General features: G+C 39.7%; 1 protein-coding gene across 23 annotated transcripts in view; it reads left to right on the forward strand.

Moving 5' to 3' along the window:
* Positions 1-19,281, forward strand: part of Nrxn3 (neurexin 3) — a 1,572,781-nt gene that overhangs the window by 747,383 nt on the left and 806,117 nt on the right. For all 23 annotated transcript variants that reach the window (XM_026780462.1, XM_026780453.1, XM_013355697.2 and 20 more), the window contains one exon: positions 18,231-18,350. In XM_026780462.1, coding sequence (XP_026636263.1) covers positions 18,231-18,350 — 120 coding nt within the window. The remainder of the gene's footprint in view (positions 1-18,230; positions 18,351-19,281) is intronic.

Below are 19,281 nucleotides of genomic sequence, written 5' to 3' on the forward strand. Positions count from 1 at the left end.
GAGACAGGGTTTCTCTGTGGCTTTGGAGCCTATCCTGGAACTAGCTCTGTAGACCAGGCTGGTCTCGAACTCCCAAAGATCCGCCTGCCTCTGCCTCCCGAGTGCTGGGATTAAAGGCGTGCACCACCATTGCCCGGCCAGTTTCCACCCATTCTTATGGGCAAGTAGCTTCCTATTTGTGCTATTCCTTTTCATCTTTGTTAAATACACATGCTACTTCATGGTCTCAATGTTTACTATGTCTTAAAGTTACTATTTGCTCTCTAACCTTTATACCTGATATTTTTACATTGTGACTGTTTGCTTTTGTTGTTTCCTTACCAATATTAAAGCCTAAAGAATACAGCTTCTTGCGGTATTTTGAGAATTCCTGGTGATGTAGAAGATAAAACAAAGTTTTCAGCACAGCATCAAGTTCCAAATTATGTTCCTGGCTACTTCTTTAGACTCATTACCTGTCATGAAAAATGTTCCTTTTCCTTATCATATAGAATAACTCACTATTCCATGAACTTGCCCCGCCCTCTTCACCTCCACACATTCAGGGACTCTTCTTCCATCTCTTGTCACCTAGCTCCCTGTTCCTGCTCATCCTTTGTGGACCATACACTTTGCTCTAAGAATTCTCGTTCTCATCGCAGTATTCCTAATCCCACTTTGACTTCAAAAGTTAGATGTATACACAATGTATGTGTACACACGCATGTAGACATACTTTTTCTCCCTTTCACTGTGCTCCTAAGGTACACTTTAAAGAATACATACTAATATTAGAGTCATCAGAGGGGCACATTACTGTTGTAAATGTCTGTCTTCTTCATTAGACTTCAAGTAACTTTGATCGTGGGAATCATTAGGTCTTCTTTTATCCCCTGCTATTAGCCCAAATCTAGTATCACAAATGAGTAATAAGTACTTAATGAGTTATCAAGTTAATGACTCTTTGGTAATGAGTGCATGAATGTCAATGTACAAACATTGCGTGGATATTTGTTTTTATCATAAGGGGATTGTTTGTACTCACCCTCAAATTCAGTTCTTAACAGGTATTTCCTTAGCATCATTTCTTCTAATAAGCCTACCCCTCCAATTGACCACTTACTCCTGTTTTAATTGATTTTTATCAAGCAGATGTTCTTTGCCAATTAGTAGTAACACGTAGTACAAGGCTGTTAGGCATTTACTGTGTACCCTGCCAGATATCCAGATTTGTCCTCTGATCCTATGGGAAATGAATGAGATTACAACTGCCCTGATGTGATGGGATGATGGTTCTATTAAAGATGTGTGGTCTCAAGTAGGCTGTTTCAATATGGTGAATGTACAGCCATTTTGAATACATAATCACTTTTTCTCCCAATTTGTTTTGTAGAAGGTGGGATAGTTCACAATTTGAATTTCAATTCCAATGCCTGCTAGCTGCCTTTTAAATAGATTTGCTTGAATGTACATTGAACAATCATCTTTTCAACATACTGCACCAGAAATATAAAAATAAGTACATGTTTAAGCTTCATGGTCTTTGAAATCCATTTCATCTCATAATTTGTGGGGAAAATTGTCCGCTTATTGAGACCAGAATGGCCTACCTTGGATCTCAGTGGAGATCTTAGACAGGCATGTGTCAACACAACAGAACACACAAATTTATTTTCTCCAAATATGAAATAACCACTGTTTTAATTTCAAATATTTCTGCCCCTAGTTCCTCTGCTCAAAGTGATCGTCTTCTTCCTCGCCAACTAGCTTGTTACCTAGCTGTGGTGCTCTGAATCCCTGCTCTTGATTCACTTCACGCTCCTTTACTGTTTGTGTGAGCCTTATCTCCTAACTCGTCCTGCATGCATACCAGACCCGTGTTCCTTGCCATGGGATCTTCAGTGAGTACTAGACTACTGGAAATCTCTAGTGCCCCTCATGTTACACATGAAGGATTAAGACACATGGCACTAACAAATTCACAGAGTTGCTCAGCATTATTCATTTATTTTTTTTTTCAGTGTAGAGTTCAGAACCAACAATATTTCTTTCAAATATAACTAGAGTGGGAAAATAGTCTTAGTCACATAATGCAATTAAAAAAAAACCAAAAATAGATAGAGTCCTGTAAGTGGATAATCTTAGATATGATGCTTGATGTGAGAGAAGATTTTAAGATGAAACAGATGACTAGAAAATAGCCTGGAAAAAGTTAAACTAGAAAAACAACAAAGTGGAGGTGAGAGATACTAGTTAGTAAAGGGAAAACTGAAAATCATATTATAGTTGGTGTCACTTGATGGGAGTTTCAAGAAGCCATGCACACAAAGGGAATGAAAAAAAGAGGGTATAACTTTGAGGGAGACCAAACTAACATACTGAAGAAGAGGAAGACGTGGGGAGCTCAAAGTTACAAATATGGAAAGCCCATGAGACAGTATCAGCAGGAATGATGGCGGTGACTGGTGAAGTTTGGTGATGATCAAGGACATCAGAAGATGTCCATTATTTTGGAAATTTATACAGATTGAGGAAATCATAGAGGGTGACTAGTTAGTGAAAGGTACTGGGAGAGGGTGAAGGAGGAGAGAAGAGATGAACACTCCAGAACAGACAGAGACAGTGGAGACAGAGAGGATGTGCTCTGTAGTGTGGACCACTCAGGAGTGCCAGAGTGAATGGAGAGAGGAAACCAAGCAGAGGAGGCAGCATCCAGAGGGCTGTTGTGGGTGGGTAGGATTTGGGAGTGGTTAAGGTGAAGAGGGAGAAGATAGACCTAAATATACAGGAGCAAGAAGATTCTTAGTGAAACGAGACTTCAAAGAATATGAAAAAGGATGTGAGGGGAGAGTTTGAGCACGTTTGTTTGTGACAGGGTGAAAAAAGTCTCACTCTCACTTTCTTGTGGAATCGAGGATCAAGCTTGGGACACTGCCACTAAGCTCCACCCCTTGTCCTGGGGGTTCTTTACTTTGGTAATGGCAAGAAAGATATCAGTTAACAGTGATGGATGTGATAAGGGACTTCATCTATTCATGTAATAAGAATCCTGAGTGCAATGATGCACGGAGAGAAACTTAGGCCCTACTTCAACAGTACATTGATTCTAATTGAAGATATACCTGAATGAGGAGACAGCTGTCGCCCTGGGGGATAAACAACCAGGGGGAAAAAGTAAGAGAATGAAAGAGGACCATGGGAAGAAAATTCAAGAGTTTCCTTGTAAGGGACAGATTGAGTTGGGAGGAAGTATAGCTGCAATTGAAAGCAAATGAGTATTTTCTAAGGACATGGAGCCTGGTAAAGCCCAGGAAAGCATCTGTTAGAACCACAGGGAGCAGTTTGCAGAGCTAAGAGCCCTGGACTGGGAGAGAGACCACAGCTTCTACTTCCATGGCTATTGGTAACTTCTTTCACGAGGTTCAGGACCCTGTAATCTCAATTCAGTAAGCTGAAGAATTGTTCTCCAGTTTCCCAAAACATTCTCTACCTACATAGTGGGTAGAGAATACCTGGGGTCTTGGTAAAATGTCATTCAGAGAACCCTAATCTGCTGAGTCAGCCACTCTGAGCCTGGAGCCCTAGAATCAGATTTTCTGAATTATCTACTCATGCTTTTAATGAAATTTTAAATGTGAGAATCCACTGGGCCTGGAGACTCTATAAGATGTCTCAAAAAAAAAATAATAAACCATGGAATCTGTCTGGATATTCCAACCCTATAGAAGATGCTCCCTCTGGCCTGCAGGAGTCAAATGTGACACTTGCCCTTCTATGTAGCTCACAGAGGGAACTTTTACAGTGAAGAAATGAGAGCGTTATTTCTAAAATACTTGTTTCTGCACATTCTTATGTGTTCTGGAAGCATCATAAAGGTAAAGACCCCAAGAGTTCTATTTTTTTCCAGAAGGGAGATTTCTCTCTGCACAATTTGACAAATAATGAGATTTTTTTTCTAATCTGTTTCTCCTCTATAATTTTCTCTGTAGGTTTCTCCTTTCTCATCTTATTTCAGTTTCTTTTTCCTCTCTACCTTATTCAACTTCTTATTCAATTCCACCCGGAGATTAAAGATATATGTGTTATATATATTGATTTCCGAGTTTCATAATCTTGGCCCTGCAGATCATGCACAGACTTCTTCATTCTGAGGTTTAATTTTATGTCTTTTAAACATCTTTGGTGCTTCTCTAGTTTGGCAGAGGCTCAATACAATAGGAGTTATGGGCAAAACAGATCTAGTCTACCCAAGTCCAAATTCAAACATGTAAATTAATACTAGTTGTATGTATCTGGGAAATTGCCTTATCTCCATAATATGGGTATTAGGTGGATTTGTGTAACAGTCAGCATGGCTTAGTTCTCCTACAGTGAGTAATACCTCTGTATAAACTTATACAAGATTAAAAGTGTAGAGTGTCATATCACACCACCACCACCATTAACATCTGTCAGTTTTGTTAATGGAGCTGCTTCATGCCCCTGCCCCCTGCACCCCCCTCTCTTCTAGATTCTGGGACGTATTCCCAGTCTGTCACAGCTTAAATTTGTGACAAAAAGGAAAATAGCTAATGGTGGCTCTTAAACTATTCAGATGGTCTAAGCCATTTTCCTTTGCTTAGCTGTGTGAAGCAAATCATCTAGAACATCTGAAATAATGAGACAAAAAATGTAATGCCTTAGGAAGGGTGGATCTTTCAGAGAAGGGCTGATAGGAAGGGAGGGCAGATATTAAGCAAAACAGTGCAATCAACCATACCCACTTATGGGGTTGATGCAAGCAATAAGTTAACATGAGCAAAAAAACCAGAAATGTGTGTGGATCCCAGTGCTCAGTAACTAAAGTGGATATTACCCAAGAACAGTGTTATTAAGTTTTGAGAATATGGGATGGAGTAATGGTTTAGGTGTTAAGAGCACTGGCTGCTCTTCTGCAGGACACAGTTTGATTCTGAGCACCTACATAGAGGCTTACAACCTACTATAACTCCAGTTACAGGGAATCTGATGACCTCTTCTGACCTCTGTTGGTATTAGGCATGCAAGTCATACACAGTCAAACATAAAAGCAAAAAAATTATAAATATTAAAAAGAGTTGAGAATGATAGGATATTTAGGTCTTGGTCAATCCTTTACAGATCCTATGAAAACCTGCATGAGAAATCTGAGCGGAAATGACAGCTGATAACTTGGGATTTGGGTTGACTAAGAGCCCAGCCACACCTTTGTACATGTTAAATCTGACAATTGTGTCCTTCACAACTTCTCCAGTGGATTGTGAGATCCTTGTGGGTAGTGGCATCCTTTTCATCATCCTACTTGGTACTGCCCACAGTGCCCCTCTAGTAATTCCAGAACTTTCTGTTGTGGGACTGTGGACTGAAAGATCTTGCATATGCACTTGCACACATACTATGCTTCTGATCCATATCCCCATCCCCCTTCTGAATTTACCATTTAACTCATCTTCCTTTTTCATCCTGGGGTGAAAGCAGTGATTTTGCCCGCTTTGGGAGCAATTGTGTCCTTCTGCTTGATATCTCATCTTATTCAGGAATTCCAGGGTCATTGAAAAGCAGTTACAGTTCAAAGGTTAACTGTATGCTTTGCAAAAACTATTGCATGAAGACAACGAGCACATGGACATATATTTCCAAGATACTGTGGGTGCGCTTTATCTATGGGCACAGGGCTGCCCTAGGATTCATTTGCCCTGAGATTTTACCTAGGGGGTGGCAACGTTTGAATGAAAATAGTCTTAATTGATTTTGTTGATGCTTTGGTTTTAATTTGTTTTTGCGTGTGCTTTTTGAAATTTAATTTTAGAGGGTATAATAAAGTGATATTTCTAGTGAGAAGGGGACCTAAAATTTCTGATGTTTGCAAACCTATATAGATCTTACTTCAGAGAAGAGAAATACCATCACTTAGAGTGAGCTAGGATCTAAATGGGATAACAATACTGTGAACTCAGCCAGTTGCATAAGTTAAACTTTAAGAGATTAAAGGGGTATATCCAGGTGCTAACATCAATTTCCATGTGAGTATTCCTTGTGTTCTCAGTGGGTAACCAGCTAATGTCATCAAGCTCATGAATCCCAAAAAGATAGTTTGCAATTTCTTTTTCTATCCTTACCTTAGGTTTGATAGTTACTGTCTTGGAAAGGAGATTCCACAAACATGGCGAGGTATCTGAAAACCCTGTATCCACTGAACTCTATTTTGAAATGCTTTTAAAACCCCACAACTGTATCTCTTTTGAAATTTAAATAACTATCTTAATGAACACTTAGTCTTCCTATCTGTCTGCTTTAGGTCCTTCAAAGAAAAGACAGGTTGAACACGAACATGTTTACTTCCCTTTTCTCATTAATAACAACTACATTTTTGTAATAAAAATGAACTTCCTCATTCGGAAAACACTAGAACTGTACAAACAGATGGAGCGTGAAGGTTCTCAGAGTACTGAGCTCATAGGTGCAGCTCTCATTCTGGGGTGGAATTTCTGCATATAACAGACTCAAGCTACTTAAGAGTCACTGTGCTTGTGTTTTCAGAAGACCTCACATGGGCTTTATGGGATCGCCTTTAGATGCACACTATTTTCTTGCAAGTTGGTGAGTTGGTCAGTTTTTGCCATTTACAACCACGGTACCATAGACTGTGCAAATTGCGCTGTTTTCTGTGGGCTTCATAGACTCAAGACTTGTGTGGCCTTCATTGCTTCCTCGTCATCTAGTATGTGAATTTACAGGGGGAGTGCCATCTGTGAAGTCAGGAATCTCATATTCCCCATTTAATTTAATGCTTTAATGGATTCATGACTTTGGGCAAGTCATCCTATCTGAATTTCATTAGAGGCGATAGATGGTACTTATCCCATCACATGGTAACATTTGAGTTCCTGAATAGCAAGTGATTGAGTTCTACATAAATTGTGTTGATTTGGATTGTCTTAAGAGCAGAGTCTGAGACAAACGACTAGGAAGTATGAGAGATGTGTTATTTTGGAGTGTACTTCAAAATCAGGAGGGAAGGACTAGAGAGAGTTGGTTACCACAGTTACATTTGTTTTACATTTGTTACATATTCTTTATCAATATCACAAAATTATAGTTTCTATTTCATATTAGCAGTCCGTGGTGTAAGAAGCAGCTATAGGAGTATGCATTATAAAGGTCACTTTTGGTAGCACATTGCCCAGGTATAGAGTTAGAGAGAATCCCAGAACTCTTCCCAGGCTTGTCTGCCTAAACCATTGGAAGATGGGGTACTCATCACCTAGCTCCATCCACCAATTGTTTGATAATCTTCTCTTTTGTACTGTTGCCCTGCTCTTCCTTCTTGGTTGTAACGAGGACACTCTGAAGGTCCACAGGATGGCTCTCCTTGTGGTGAGGGACCATTAGATTATATACAGTTCTCTATAGCTCACACTTGCTGCTATGGCTGAGATTTGAGACTAGCTAAGCGGATATGATTTCAGGAACCAAAAATGTCTCCTGCAAATACTCACTAATATGATTATCTTTTAAACCCTCACCTCATTGCTATAATACACATTAAGTTCTTTTGGTTTATCTAATGGGTTATATATGCTATGTCTGTAACATGCATCTTAAAGCATTTTATTATAATATTTTTCTTAGTTCTGTTATGATTTTCATATTTATATGCAATATATTCTGATTATATATACATTCATCTCTCATAGATATACTCCCTGTCTTCCACCTTGTCCAATTTGGTGTTCTTTTAAATTTTTATATTACTCACTAAGTCTAATTTGTGTTGGTCACTTACTCATGGCTGTGGGGACATTCGTTAAAGCATGGTTGAACCACCCGAGATCCTACTCTTAAAGAAAAAAATGACAGCCATCAACTCTCAATAGCTCCTCAGTTAGAGACTGGGGCTTCTGAGACCTTTCCTGCTCTAAGCTTGAACATTGACTGGGTTGATCTCCTGGAGGCAAATATAGCTGCTGTGAGTTCATTAGTACAGTGGACCTGTGATGACCACAATCCATTGTTTAATACTTCCCAACTCCTAGCTCTTTTGATCCCTTTAGATCCTCTTCCATGACAATCAGACACTTATTCTCTACTCTTTGACCAGGTGTGAGTTTCTGTATGAACCACTATCCATTGCACAAGGACATTTCTCTGCTAAGGACTGACTAACAGCTGTACTAATCTATGGCTTTAAAGATAGAAAATAAAAGGACAGTTTCATACGATGTCCATTTAGCAGAATAATAGTAGCGGGTTTACCCCTTGGAACTCTGGGTTTCCCAACCATTAGATTTACAATACCAGACATGCATTCCCTCCTGGAGAGTAGGTAGGCCTAGAATCTCATCAGAAAGTAGTTGGTTTCTGATGAGATTCTACAACATTTCTACAACATTTGTGCCATGGTTTCCTACTCTTTATTAACACTCTGAAAATGTACTTTTTTCTTTCTTGTTTAATTTTGTTTTTATTTATACTATGATATTATCTCATTTCCTCCATATTTCTACTCAGTCTTGATTTATTCCCCCAGCCTGGCCAACTCTCAGTTTAAACACAGAGAAGCTGTGAGAACAAGTACAACACAAGGAGGAGACTTTGCAGACAGACAGACTCAGGGTTTATCTGCTGGGTGACCTAGGCAGGTTGTAGTGTTCATTTCATTTTCTTACATGCTTTCAAGGTCCATTTTCTTCTTCCTCCTTATGGTATGTTATTTCTACCTTTTATATTTCACATATGTATACACCATATCAATCACATCGACCCGTATCACTTCCCTCTCATTTTGCATGCTCCATCTTTTTTCCAACTTCATTTCTTTTGATAACTTAGAATCCAGTTATTGCCACTTGTGTGTACCTTGATGTGAAGCCATCGTTGGGTACAGGCCATGTGCCCAGAGAAAGGCGACCCTCCATTCTTTAGCAGTCATCCATTTCAGTATCTCCTTAGCGAGGGGTGGAGCCTCAGATGCCTACCTTCATTCATGATGGAATGCTTTTGTTTTGTTTTGTTTCCTATGAGACTCCTCTCATAGAAAAGTTGACCTAATCAAACTGTATACACCATGATGGAATTTCAACTGGCTTGATCTTGTGCAAGTGACCACAGCTGCTTTGAAGCGATGTGGTAGCAGCCACGTCTTGTTTAGAAGACACATTCCATAGCACTCTTTCCCCTCCTCCAATGTGGAACAGCTTTTAGGTTCAAGGTTAGATGCTTAGTTTTCAGATTATAAAGATAACAAAATCTTATTCCAACGCCCTAAAGTTGATACAAAACAAACAAAAACAAAAAGACCCAAACTGTAGTACAGGAGACAGTGTGATAATTTGCAGAGTTAAAGTAGAATTGAATTACTGGGGAGGTAAACACTCTTAGCTTGGGAATTTAGTAAGACTGGGGAGAGATAAAGAATAGAAAAGTTATGAACAGTAATCGAGGGAGAGTGCTGTAAGCTCCATTTTTGCCTTATTTAATTCATATTTAAAACAAATTTTGTGTCTAGGGAGATGGCTGAGTGGTCAAAGTGATGGCCACATGAGTATGATATCCTCAGTTCAGATATCCAGAATCCATCTAAATGTAGGTGTTTTAGTATCCGTGTCTGTGAACTTAGCAGTCTTACAGGGAGATGGGAGGTGGAGACAAGGAAAGTCCTGAAGTTCGTGGGCCAGCTGGTCTGTCTTCCACAGTGGTGAATAAGAGACCCTGTTTCAACCAATGTGGAAGATGAGCATCAATACCCAAGGTTGCCAGCTCACTGCCAGATATCTGCCGTGGTGTATACATGTTCACATTCCTATACACACACACAAACACACACCATATAACGAACGCATGCAGGCACACATACACAAAGACAAAACTAATGATTTCCCAGATGTTTCCATTCACACTTGTTTACAGTTTCTTATTTTGACATTTAGAATAAGAAATCTCTTGATGAGAAAATAAATTTAAATTGAAAAGTTATTAGGGTATGATGGGGGGAGGGTTTTAAGGGACATCCTGGCAAAAATATTTCAAGTCTACATCTTTACTTGCCAATAAGAAGATCCCTTGGTGAGACCCTAGAGCACTGTAGCATATTAAGTAATTAAAAGTGTCCAGAGTCTATGAATCATACCAGGACTACAGAGGGAAACATTCTAGTGAATTTGCAGATTTTTAAATAAACAAGAGTAGATACAATATTTTCCAAGGGATCTTCTTCCTATCATTGAGCCAATTGCTTTATCCCTTGCAAAGTGGCTTCCTGGTGAGAGATTATGACAAGGACTGTTGAACCCAGTGGTCCTCAGCTCACCACTGCTGGGCATGCTGCAAATTTACGGCTCATGCTAGAGGTTGGCAGAAAACTTGCAGCAAGATGCCTTTTTCTGTAGGAATGTGAAGTTTATAGGTGTGCACTAAGGGATTTTCGTGGGTTTGGGGTATTTGAACCAAGGTTCTCCCTTGCTTCTGTTAGGTCAAATGTGTCTCCCTTTTCCTGGAAACTTTCCTTTTCTGGCTGAGCTTGCATCTACTCAGATGATCAGAGTTCAGTCTAGGAGTCAACAATGACTTCTGTGTTGCCTCCGCCTCCTTCCTCCCCATTCCTAACCTACTTTCCAAATCGCTCTCCTGGTCTTGTTGACCGTGCTTCTGAAATGCACAGCAAATCTTATCACTCAATTTCCACTGCTCTCCCTAGTCTAAGTCACTTTCACCTCCTGCCTTTAACAGCTTCCTGAAAGACTCCCTTCTCTATGGTATTGGCCTTTTTTTTTTACATTGAATCCAATTGCAGCCAGAAAAATTGTTCAAATTTAAATTAGGGGATTGAGGACATAGCTCACTGATTAAGATCACTTGCTGTGCAAGCATGAGGACCTGAGTTCAAATCCCCAGTGCCCAAATTAAAAAAAAAAAACAGGCATGATACAGGGCAGCAGTTCCCAGCCTGTGAGTCACATCCTCTATGGGGTTCAAACAACCCTTTCACAGAGGTTATGTAAGACCATCAGCATGTCAGATATTTGACCTACAATTTGTAACAGTAGCAATATTACAGTTATGAAGTAGCAACAAAAATAATTTTATGCACCACAACAAGAGCAACTGTATTAAGGGGCTATAGCATTGTGAAGGCCGAGAACCACTGATGTAGGGTATCACTAGCCCTACAAATCTTGCCTCCATGGGCCAAGGTGTGATAAGAGAAGACCAATAGTGAATGTTACGGAAGTCCCTGAGAGGTAAGCATGGTGGTTGTGAGGCACTGATGTTCTCGAGCAAGTGGAGAAGCAAATGAAGGAGAAATGGAGAAATGATGTTTTTAGGATGAGCGCTCTAACTTCAGATCAGACAATAAGACCATATGGCTCTGATATTAAAAGTACTGGTATTATAACATTTTTTGCACTTTTAATCTCTTTATCCTGAACATGCATGTCTTAGAATGTTTTTATGACGGTAGTTGTATCTTATCAGTTACATATTCTCACCATTTTACAAGTCAGGAACTCCAAGTCTGGAAATGGCTAAGGTTAGGGTTAGGTTTTGAAAGGTTTGTCAGTGTTAAACTGATTCTCAGGACTCACTCCCTTTCCCTCCATCTCAGCATCCTTTAAGAAGACTGTTACTGGGCATTGCTATTTGCCAATATGTTCAGTTTTTGTTTGATTTTATCTGCCAAGTGTGGATTTTTAAATATAGACTCTTCCTTTTCTTTTCTTTTTTGTTTGTTTTGTTTTTGAGACAGGGTTTCTTTGTAGCTTTGGAACCGGTCCTGGAACTAGATCTTGTAGACCAGGCTGGCCTCAAACTCACAAAGATTAGCCTGCCTCTACCTCCCAAGTGCAGGGATTAAGGGCTTGCACCAGCACCGCCCGGCCTATTCATTATTTTATTGAAGAAAAACAAACATCATGTTTGTGACTATTTAAAAAAAAAGCCAGGCATGTAACTCCACCATTCAGTGTGGGCTTAGGGGTGGCACAGTAATATTGCTAGAGCTTACTGACTGCCAGGCTAGCCCCAAATTCAGTAAGCAATCCTGTGCCAAAGGAATAAAACGTAAGATTTTAGTTCCCTCTGGCCTCTCCATGTGCACATAGGGATGAGCATCCAAGCACACACTTACAGAAATATATAAAGACACAAAAAAATAATGTAGTAATTATACACTTGCTTAACTTTCCAAAGCTTCCTGTTGCCTTTAGAATTGTATTTAGATGGAATAATATGTCATCTATGGTCTTATATCATCTGGCCTCCGCATACATCACCAATTTCTCCCCTTCCTTCTCCCTCTGGGGTACCAGTTTCAGCCAAAATGGGCCTCTTTGGGGTCCTCCAACATGCTCACCTCATGGCCTTGGGCATTTGCATATTTCACTCTTCTCAAACCTATTTCCTCAGAGAAGTCTTGTGTGACCCTGTCATTTAGAATAGGAACTCATGACAAGAACAGAATGTAGAGAATTTTTTTTTCCTGCAGCATTCTTTGAAGTAGCTACTCCTTTGTCTTTTTATTTGCAATTATGTTTTATCAACCTCAACTTGACTTCATTCTATCCTGTTCTAATTTCCTCATCTGTGGGAGTCTCTACACACCCTAGGGCCAGCAGAGTATCTGTCTGTGTGAAGCTAGAAGGAAATCCTATTTATGACAAGTCAGCAGCTGATGTTGGTTCAGACTTCTAGAGTCTGATACCCAGAGTTGTATTTTAGGCACAGTTAAGCACAGCACAGTTTTGGAGAAAAGTTTCCTGTTGACAATTGATTCAATCCTGTGTGTTCAACAAAGCTTAAGACATGTTTATTTTATTTATTTATTTTTAGTTTTTCGAGAGAGGGTTTCTCTGTAGCTTTGGAGCCTGTCCTGGCACTAGCTCTTATAGACCAGGCTGGCCTCGAACTCACAGAGATCCACCTGCCTCTGCCTCCCGAGTGCTGGGATTAAAGGCGTGCGCCACCACCGCCCAGCCTATTAAGACATGTTTAAATTGAAATTTTTTACAAAGTGTAATATGACCTCTTCTATGATGATGGGTTCTATTGACTGAGAAACTATTCTGAAGATAAAGGTCTAGAGAAAATGACTGAGATAACCATAAAGGTCTGTGGGAGTTAAATGTGGCCTGGCCCTACAGATAGCACAGAGCTTACCTAGGCTATTACAAAGTACATGTGACATCTCCCATAAGGCTGGTTTCTATTGACTGAGAAACAATGTTCAAGATAAAGGTCTAGGGAGAAAGCATCCTGGATAAATAGGATATCCCGGGGGACTGAGTGTAGCCTAGCCCTACCGATAGTACAGGTCACTAGATTACTAACTATATCCAATCCCAGCTTTCTGGGCAGAAAAAAATAGGTTCTGTATAATCTTCCTTTAAGAGACAACCCTGCCTGTCTACCATTCCTGGTTTCCCTAGGGCTTATCTGTGAGCACAAGGACCTCATGCCCTCCAAACATAGAGAAGTCAACTCTCCTGAGACGTAGGTCGTCTTCCTTAATTTGTCTTTGCCTCTTCAGGTTTCCTCACCAGTAACTAAAGGGCAGGCCCATGAAGGATCTTTGCCATTTTGCTTATCTTATCTCAATATCACACTGATTGCATGGTCTCACTGTTCCTCATTTACCATTTGTTAAACCTCGTAGTCGTCAGTTCCCCAACACTGCCACAGCTAAGTAGCTGTGTACAGTTAGCGCACAAGGTACTGAGGTTGATGGGCAGTCCTTAGAGGAGGGTGGGCAGTCTGTTGCTGAAGATGTTATCCGTGCTGGACTCCCTGGAAAGTTTTTATTTTTATTTATTTATTTATTTATTACTAGAATCTGGATCTTCACCATAGTGTACGTGCTCAGCCTGTAGAGTTGGGTCACTTGTAGCAGACTTATTCTGAGCCCATTGTACCTTCCATACCTGTTGTGGAAAGTTCCTCAGTTGTCTCCGAGGCTTGAGGACTTTGGTGAAAATGAAATAATCGAATTGAGCAGTTTTGCTACAATAATTTTATCTAATCTGGTTTTGGAAATCTGCTGAGTTTATACTTAAGAAGGCAAACCAGATACTGCCTTAACTGTTTTGGTTTTTTTTTTTTTTTTGATATTCTAGACAGAAAACAAAAACACTTCCCTGTCCTTATTCTCCTCAAGTTCCTTTCTTTGCCTTTGCTTCACCCCTAAATAATCTGTTTCTCTGGGAAGGATGGGCAATAAAATCTCTGTTGCTCTGGGCTCAGTAGAGTTCTTGTCGCAGCTAGGTGCTGATGAAATAAAGGTAAGTGTTTTCTTCATCAATGTCTTTGTTTTGTTTTTATCTAACACAATAATTTGCACATATTTATAGAATTATATATATATATATATATATATATATATCTTTTTTTAAGAGAGAATGTTTTGTGATTTTTAGGGGATTGTAGGACTTTCTTTTAGACTCACGTGGAACATGGATCCTAGGGAAACCAAGGTATCATTTTCTCTTTTGCACAAATAGAGAAATTCAGGTGAAAAGTCATGTTGATCACCCGTTTCCTCCCCCACACAATCAAAAGTCCCCAAATGTTCCCTCCCACTTTTGAAAACAGCCCTTTGTGGCAGATGGAAGGAATCTCTACCACCTGCATATGAGCAAAACCATCGGGTTTACCTTAATTTCGTGAGGTCATAGAAATAGAATAATAAAAATGTGTATTTTGAGGTAACCTGTAGTTTCTATGGCTATATTGTTCTTAGAGAAAATAGCAAAATCATACAATATCATCTGTTCTCTAAAAAACTTAACTAGGTTAAAAATGATTAAACTAAAGCCCACAGTGGAGGGAGCTAAGAATTTTTTGATATCTAAGTGTCATCTTCCTCCAAGCAACCAGCAGTAATTTTTATTATAGTATTTTATTTTGATTTTATTATTAGTTCTTCTTGCTTGATGACCTGGGGTTTCTCTTGGGTTCAAGAAAAGAATCTGTTTGGTGTTTTTCAGCTGCTATTTCTTGTTCTCTGTTGTCTGCTTATCAGAAAATTAGTCCATATTCCAATGCGCAAAACCTCCCTTCAAAGAGGCAGTGCTAAGTGAAGATGGTCGCAAGGCCAGAATTAGTGGACATGCTGTTGCTACCACTACAAGCAATCATAAAAGGATTTTTGTTTTTCAGGCATGAAGAATTCAGTTCTCTACTCTTACAAACTCTGCATGTCAGAACTCTTCCTCTGTGATTCTCCTCTTCATCATAAATATCATGATCTGGGGAAGTCAGCTATGAGAGTGGATTGGGTTCTTCTGTTTAACTGTAGCCCTCATGTCTGAGCAGCCTAAGGGGACTCATAGGATTTCCTGGGATCAATATTTCTTGTATACACTTTGAAAGAAGGGAAACATGCCAACACATACATCCAGTGTGAACCCCACTTCAGATCATAATCATCTTAGTTTTTGAAGAGACAACAGCGTCAGAACATTTATGGGTCTGCGGTTGTTAGTTCTTGGTTAGTGTCATTTTCAATTCAAACGTGAACAATGTCCTTTTCCTTCTTCTTCCTTTTGGGGGCACCCTCTACCTACTAGAAAGAACTCTACTCGTTACCCACCATTGCTGCTTCACTGGCCTTTTGACTGATTCTATTCAACTTGTGGGTGGGGGTTGAGGTGGGAATCCTCCCTGAACTGGATCTTTTCAGCTTTGCTAGCCGAAGTCTGTTGTGTTTCAACCTTTTGCTTGTGTTAGCATCAACTTGCGCTGCTTACCAACTCAGTCTCCTTTGGGAATTACAGGTTAACTTGACACCCCCCTCTCACTTTGCCGAAACTTGCAGCTGAATTTAGAAATCACTTTCCTTTAGCATGGTGACTTGGCCTTTTGGCTTGATTAAGAATAAATGCCATTAGCACTTCACTTCCAAAAGATGGGCTTCATAAAGGCTCGCTGAGGTTTATTGGTTTGCTACTTGAAAGTGAATATTGGCCAAGGTTCCCTGTCATTTTAATGAAATTGGTGTGAATCTTTTTCACCCACTCTTACAATAATGAGAATTAGTGATGTCGGAAATAGCAGGGCATAAAAAGTTTCACTAATCTTTCCATAAATTTAAGTATAGGACATCACATTCTAATGCTTTAAAGTTGAATGGACAGTTGAATGTTTGTGTTTGAATCTGGCCACCACACACATTTGCTGGATACCTTTAAATGCTATACCTAGAAAATGCTGGCTTCATTGAAAACACCTGAGGCAAAAATAAAGCTTCTTTTGCATTTCTGTAGCTAACACGGTGCTTAGGTAGCAATGTCCCCAACTGACTGTGTTTGTGCTTCTCATTCTCTCTTTTCTCTTGTCCCCAATCTTAAAAATTAACTGATGTGAAAAAAAAAATTGCCTAAAGAACAGATGTTCCCTTGGAGGAGAGGTTTTAAATAGCCCATATCTGTAGCAGTTCTGCCTCCATAGCCACTTTTCTCCACATCCGTCTTCTCTTTGTTCTCTTTTAGCAAAGCATTTGTACATAGAATAAAGAGGGTAAAAACATAAAACACAACGGCAGATTTGTTTGTTCTAAGAACATCCACTCTTCTTATTAAAAGAACCCACATGATGTCATCCATTTTCTGCCACTGCCCTCTCAGTGGGGGGTCTGAAAGGGGACACCGCGTCCATCTGAGGCTTCAGTTGAAGGAAATAATGAACAGGTCCATTTAGTGATTTGAAATGTAGAGGGGGATTCCATTTTTACTGTGTGAATTCAAGATAGCATTAAGAAGCAAATATGATATTAAGTAACAGTTGTTTCTTAGCAAATTCTTCTCCGAAGAGTCATCAAGCTATTTCATGCCATCGGTATGGGACTGAGGCTCACTGGATCAACCCAAGTTTCATCACTGATGTTCAAGAGTCTTACTCCTTTGAGTAGCATGTTGGATGGTGGATAAATTCCAAAGGAAAAAAAATATGCTTGTGCTGAAACTAAAATAAAATTCTTCACTCTAAAGCCTTTATTTTTCAAGGGGAAAAGATCTCCCAAACTCTACCTCTGTAACCCTTAAAGCCAGCTCAACTAGGAATATTAACTACTCAATATTTGAAAAGTACAACTTAACAATTATCTAAAGATTCCTTCCTGAGTTTATTTTCTTTCCAAAATAAAGTATCATAGCTTTCTCTTACATATTTTAATATATTTCAAGTTATTTTAAGCACAAAGCTGTGCATATATTGACTGATTCGTTCAGCATTGCTTAACCATCAGCTTCTGCGTGAATAAGCTCTGTGCCTCAGAAGGAGAAGCTTGGTCCAAATCCACAGCTTCTCTGACCCGTTCTTTGTCTTCAGATTTTCATTTGGGGTCCATGATGATACACATTCTGAAGTTAGTTTCTTTCCTCTTGCTAATGGCAGCATCTCAATGCCTTGTGTTTCTCTGTCTTACCGTCTTTTGCTGTTAAACACCACAATTCCTTGCTTCCCAGGCCCTTCATAGGGGTCAACTTGAATTTCATCTTGACTGTCTTAACATGGGTTCTCTTGAGACTACTAAGCTGACTCCTTTACCTAGTGGTTCCTTATGCGAAACACTGTTTTGAGATTATATGTTCAATATTGAAATTTATGGTATTTCTTTCTTTTTATCTTTTGAGTTTTTTGTTTGTTTCGTTTGTTTTAGTTTTTGGAGGATGATGAACATTGAGAAAAGCCTGGGGTATTGATTGCAATGTTTAAACCTAGATACAATTTTTAGTGTCACTTACTTTTTTGATTGCTATGGTTGTTAAATTCTGATAGGACTGTGGGTTACTAGAAATGGCAAGTTAAGGAAATAGAATTTGAAGAGTAATTTCTTACACATTTGGTAAATATTTTGTAAAAGCCACACTTTTGTACTAAGCTTAAAGAGGCAAGTGACCAATAAAAATTGAATGATGATTAATTTTTGGTATCTAGCCTTGCCAAAACAAATGCCCGCTGATTAGCGATCACTGTAAATCTTAAGCGTTTTTAGTATTTAAAGACCTCATAACTATGCATGAAGGAGGATACTTATATCCTTCATTATGGATGAATGTCATTCATGTTTTGATTGAGATGTCTGCTTTTGGAGATGAATATAGAGGGTTGCATGGGAACAGGAGCAGTAGGATCCGTGGCTGTTCTGGGCCATGTGCACCAGTGTGGCTTTGACAAACTTTGTGCCCTGAGCAGTACTCTGAGAGCCGGTTCTAACTTTTGACGCTTACCACCGTTCTTAGGCAAAGGACCTGAGACCCTGTACGCAGGTCAGAAACTCAATGACAATGAGTGGCACACCGTCCGGGTGGTGCGCAGAGGAAAAAGCCTTAAGCTGACAGTGGATGATGACGTGGCCGAGGGTAAGTGTGACTGTGTTGGGCTTTGTCTCTGCTTTCACTGTCTGGTCTGTCTGCTGTTCCCCCTTTGGAAGTTTCTATTCTCTTTAAAGGAAGTAACACCTCGTGTTCTCTATGGACAAGCACAGGCAAGGCTAAGAATTTCCCCTTACTCCGTATTTCATAATCCTTTTCTTCAGCTTGTATACAGCTAGCCCACTACTGCAATATCCTTCTCAGCGGGCTCTCTCTTGGGTATGCAGTCTATGCCCAGAGAACAGGTGTAGAGTTATATAGATGCCTCTGTTACTAGTAATTAAAAATGCCTGATCAGTCACTCTCTACGTCAGCTTGCTGCACCAGCAAACAAATCACTCTTTAATAGGGGAAATGGAAGTCCAAAAATATAGGATGTCACAGAAAACACTAGAAGAGCATGTGGTAGGAGGTGCTGGACATGTTTGTTTTAATTAGCCATTCAGTTATTTAATTGTTATTCACTAAGTACCTGTTGACAGAATTTTCTGTCCTTCCCGGTCCCGCAGCCATTCAGTCCCGAAGAAACACACAGAGTCCTGCATTACTTATAAACTGATTGGCCTATTAGCTTAGGCTTCTTATTAACTCTTGAATCTTAACCCATAATTCTTGTCTGTGTTAGCCACGTGGGTTGGTACCTTTTATCAGTGAGGCATTCTCATCTTGCTTCCTCTGAATCTAGGTTACAGCTACAGACTGAGCCTTTCCTCTTCCCAGAATTCTCCCATTCTGGTCACCCTGCCTATACTTTCTGCTTGGCTACTGGCCAATCAGCATTTTATTAAACCAGTGCAACTGACAAATCTTTACAGGGTATAGGACCATTGTCCCACATCATTGTTGTGAGAGGAACTGGCATATAGTGATGCTCAAACAGGCAAATCCTTTGTACAACAGCTTGGTGTTTAGGAAGGCA

This window comes from Microtus ochrogaster, chromosome 1, assembly GCF_000317375.1.
Source record: "Microtus ochrogaster isolate Prairie Vole_2 chromosome 1, MicOch1.0, whole genome shotgun sequence".
In the NCBI taxonomy this organism is placed as follows: domain Eukaryota; kingdom Metazoa; phylum Chordata; class Mammalia; order Rodentia; family Cricetidae; genus Microtus; species Microtus ochrogaster.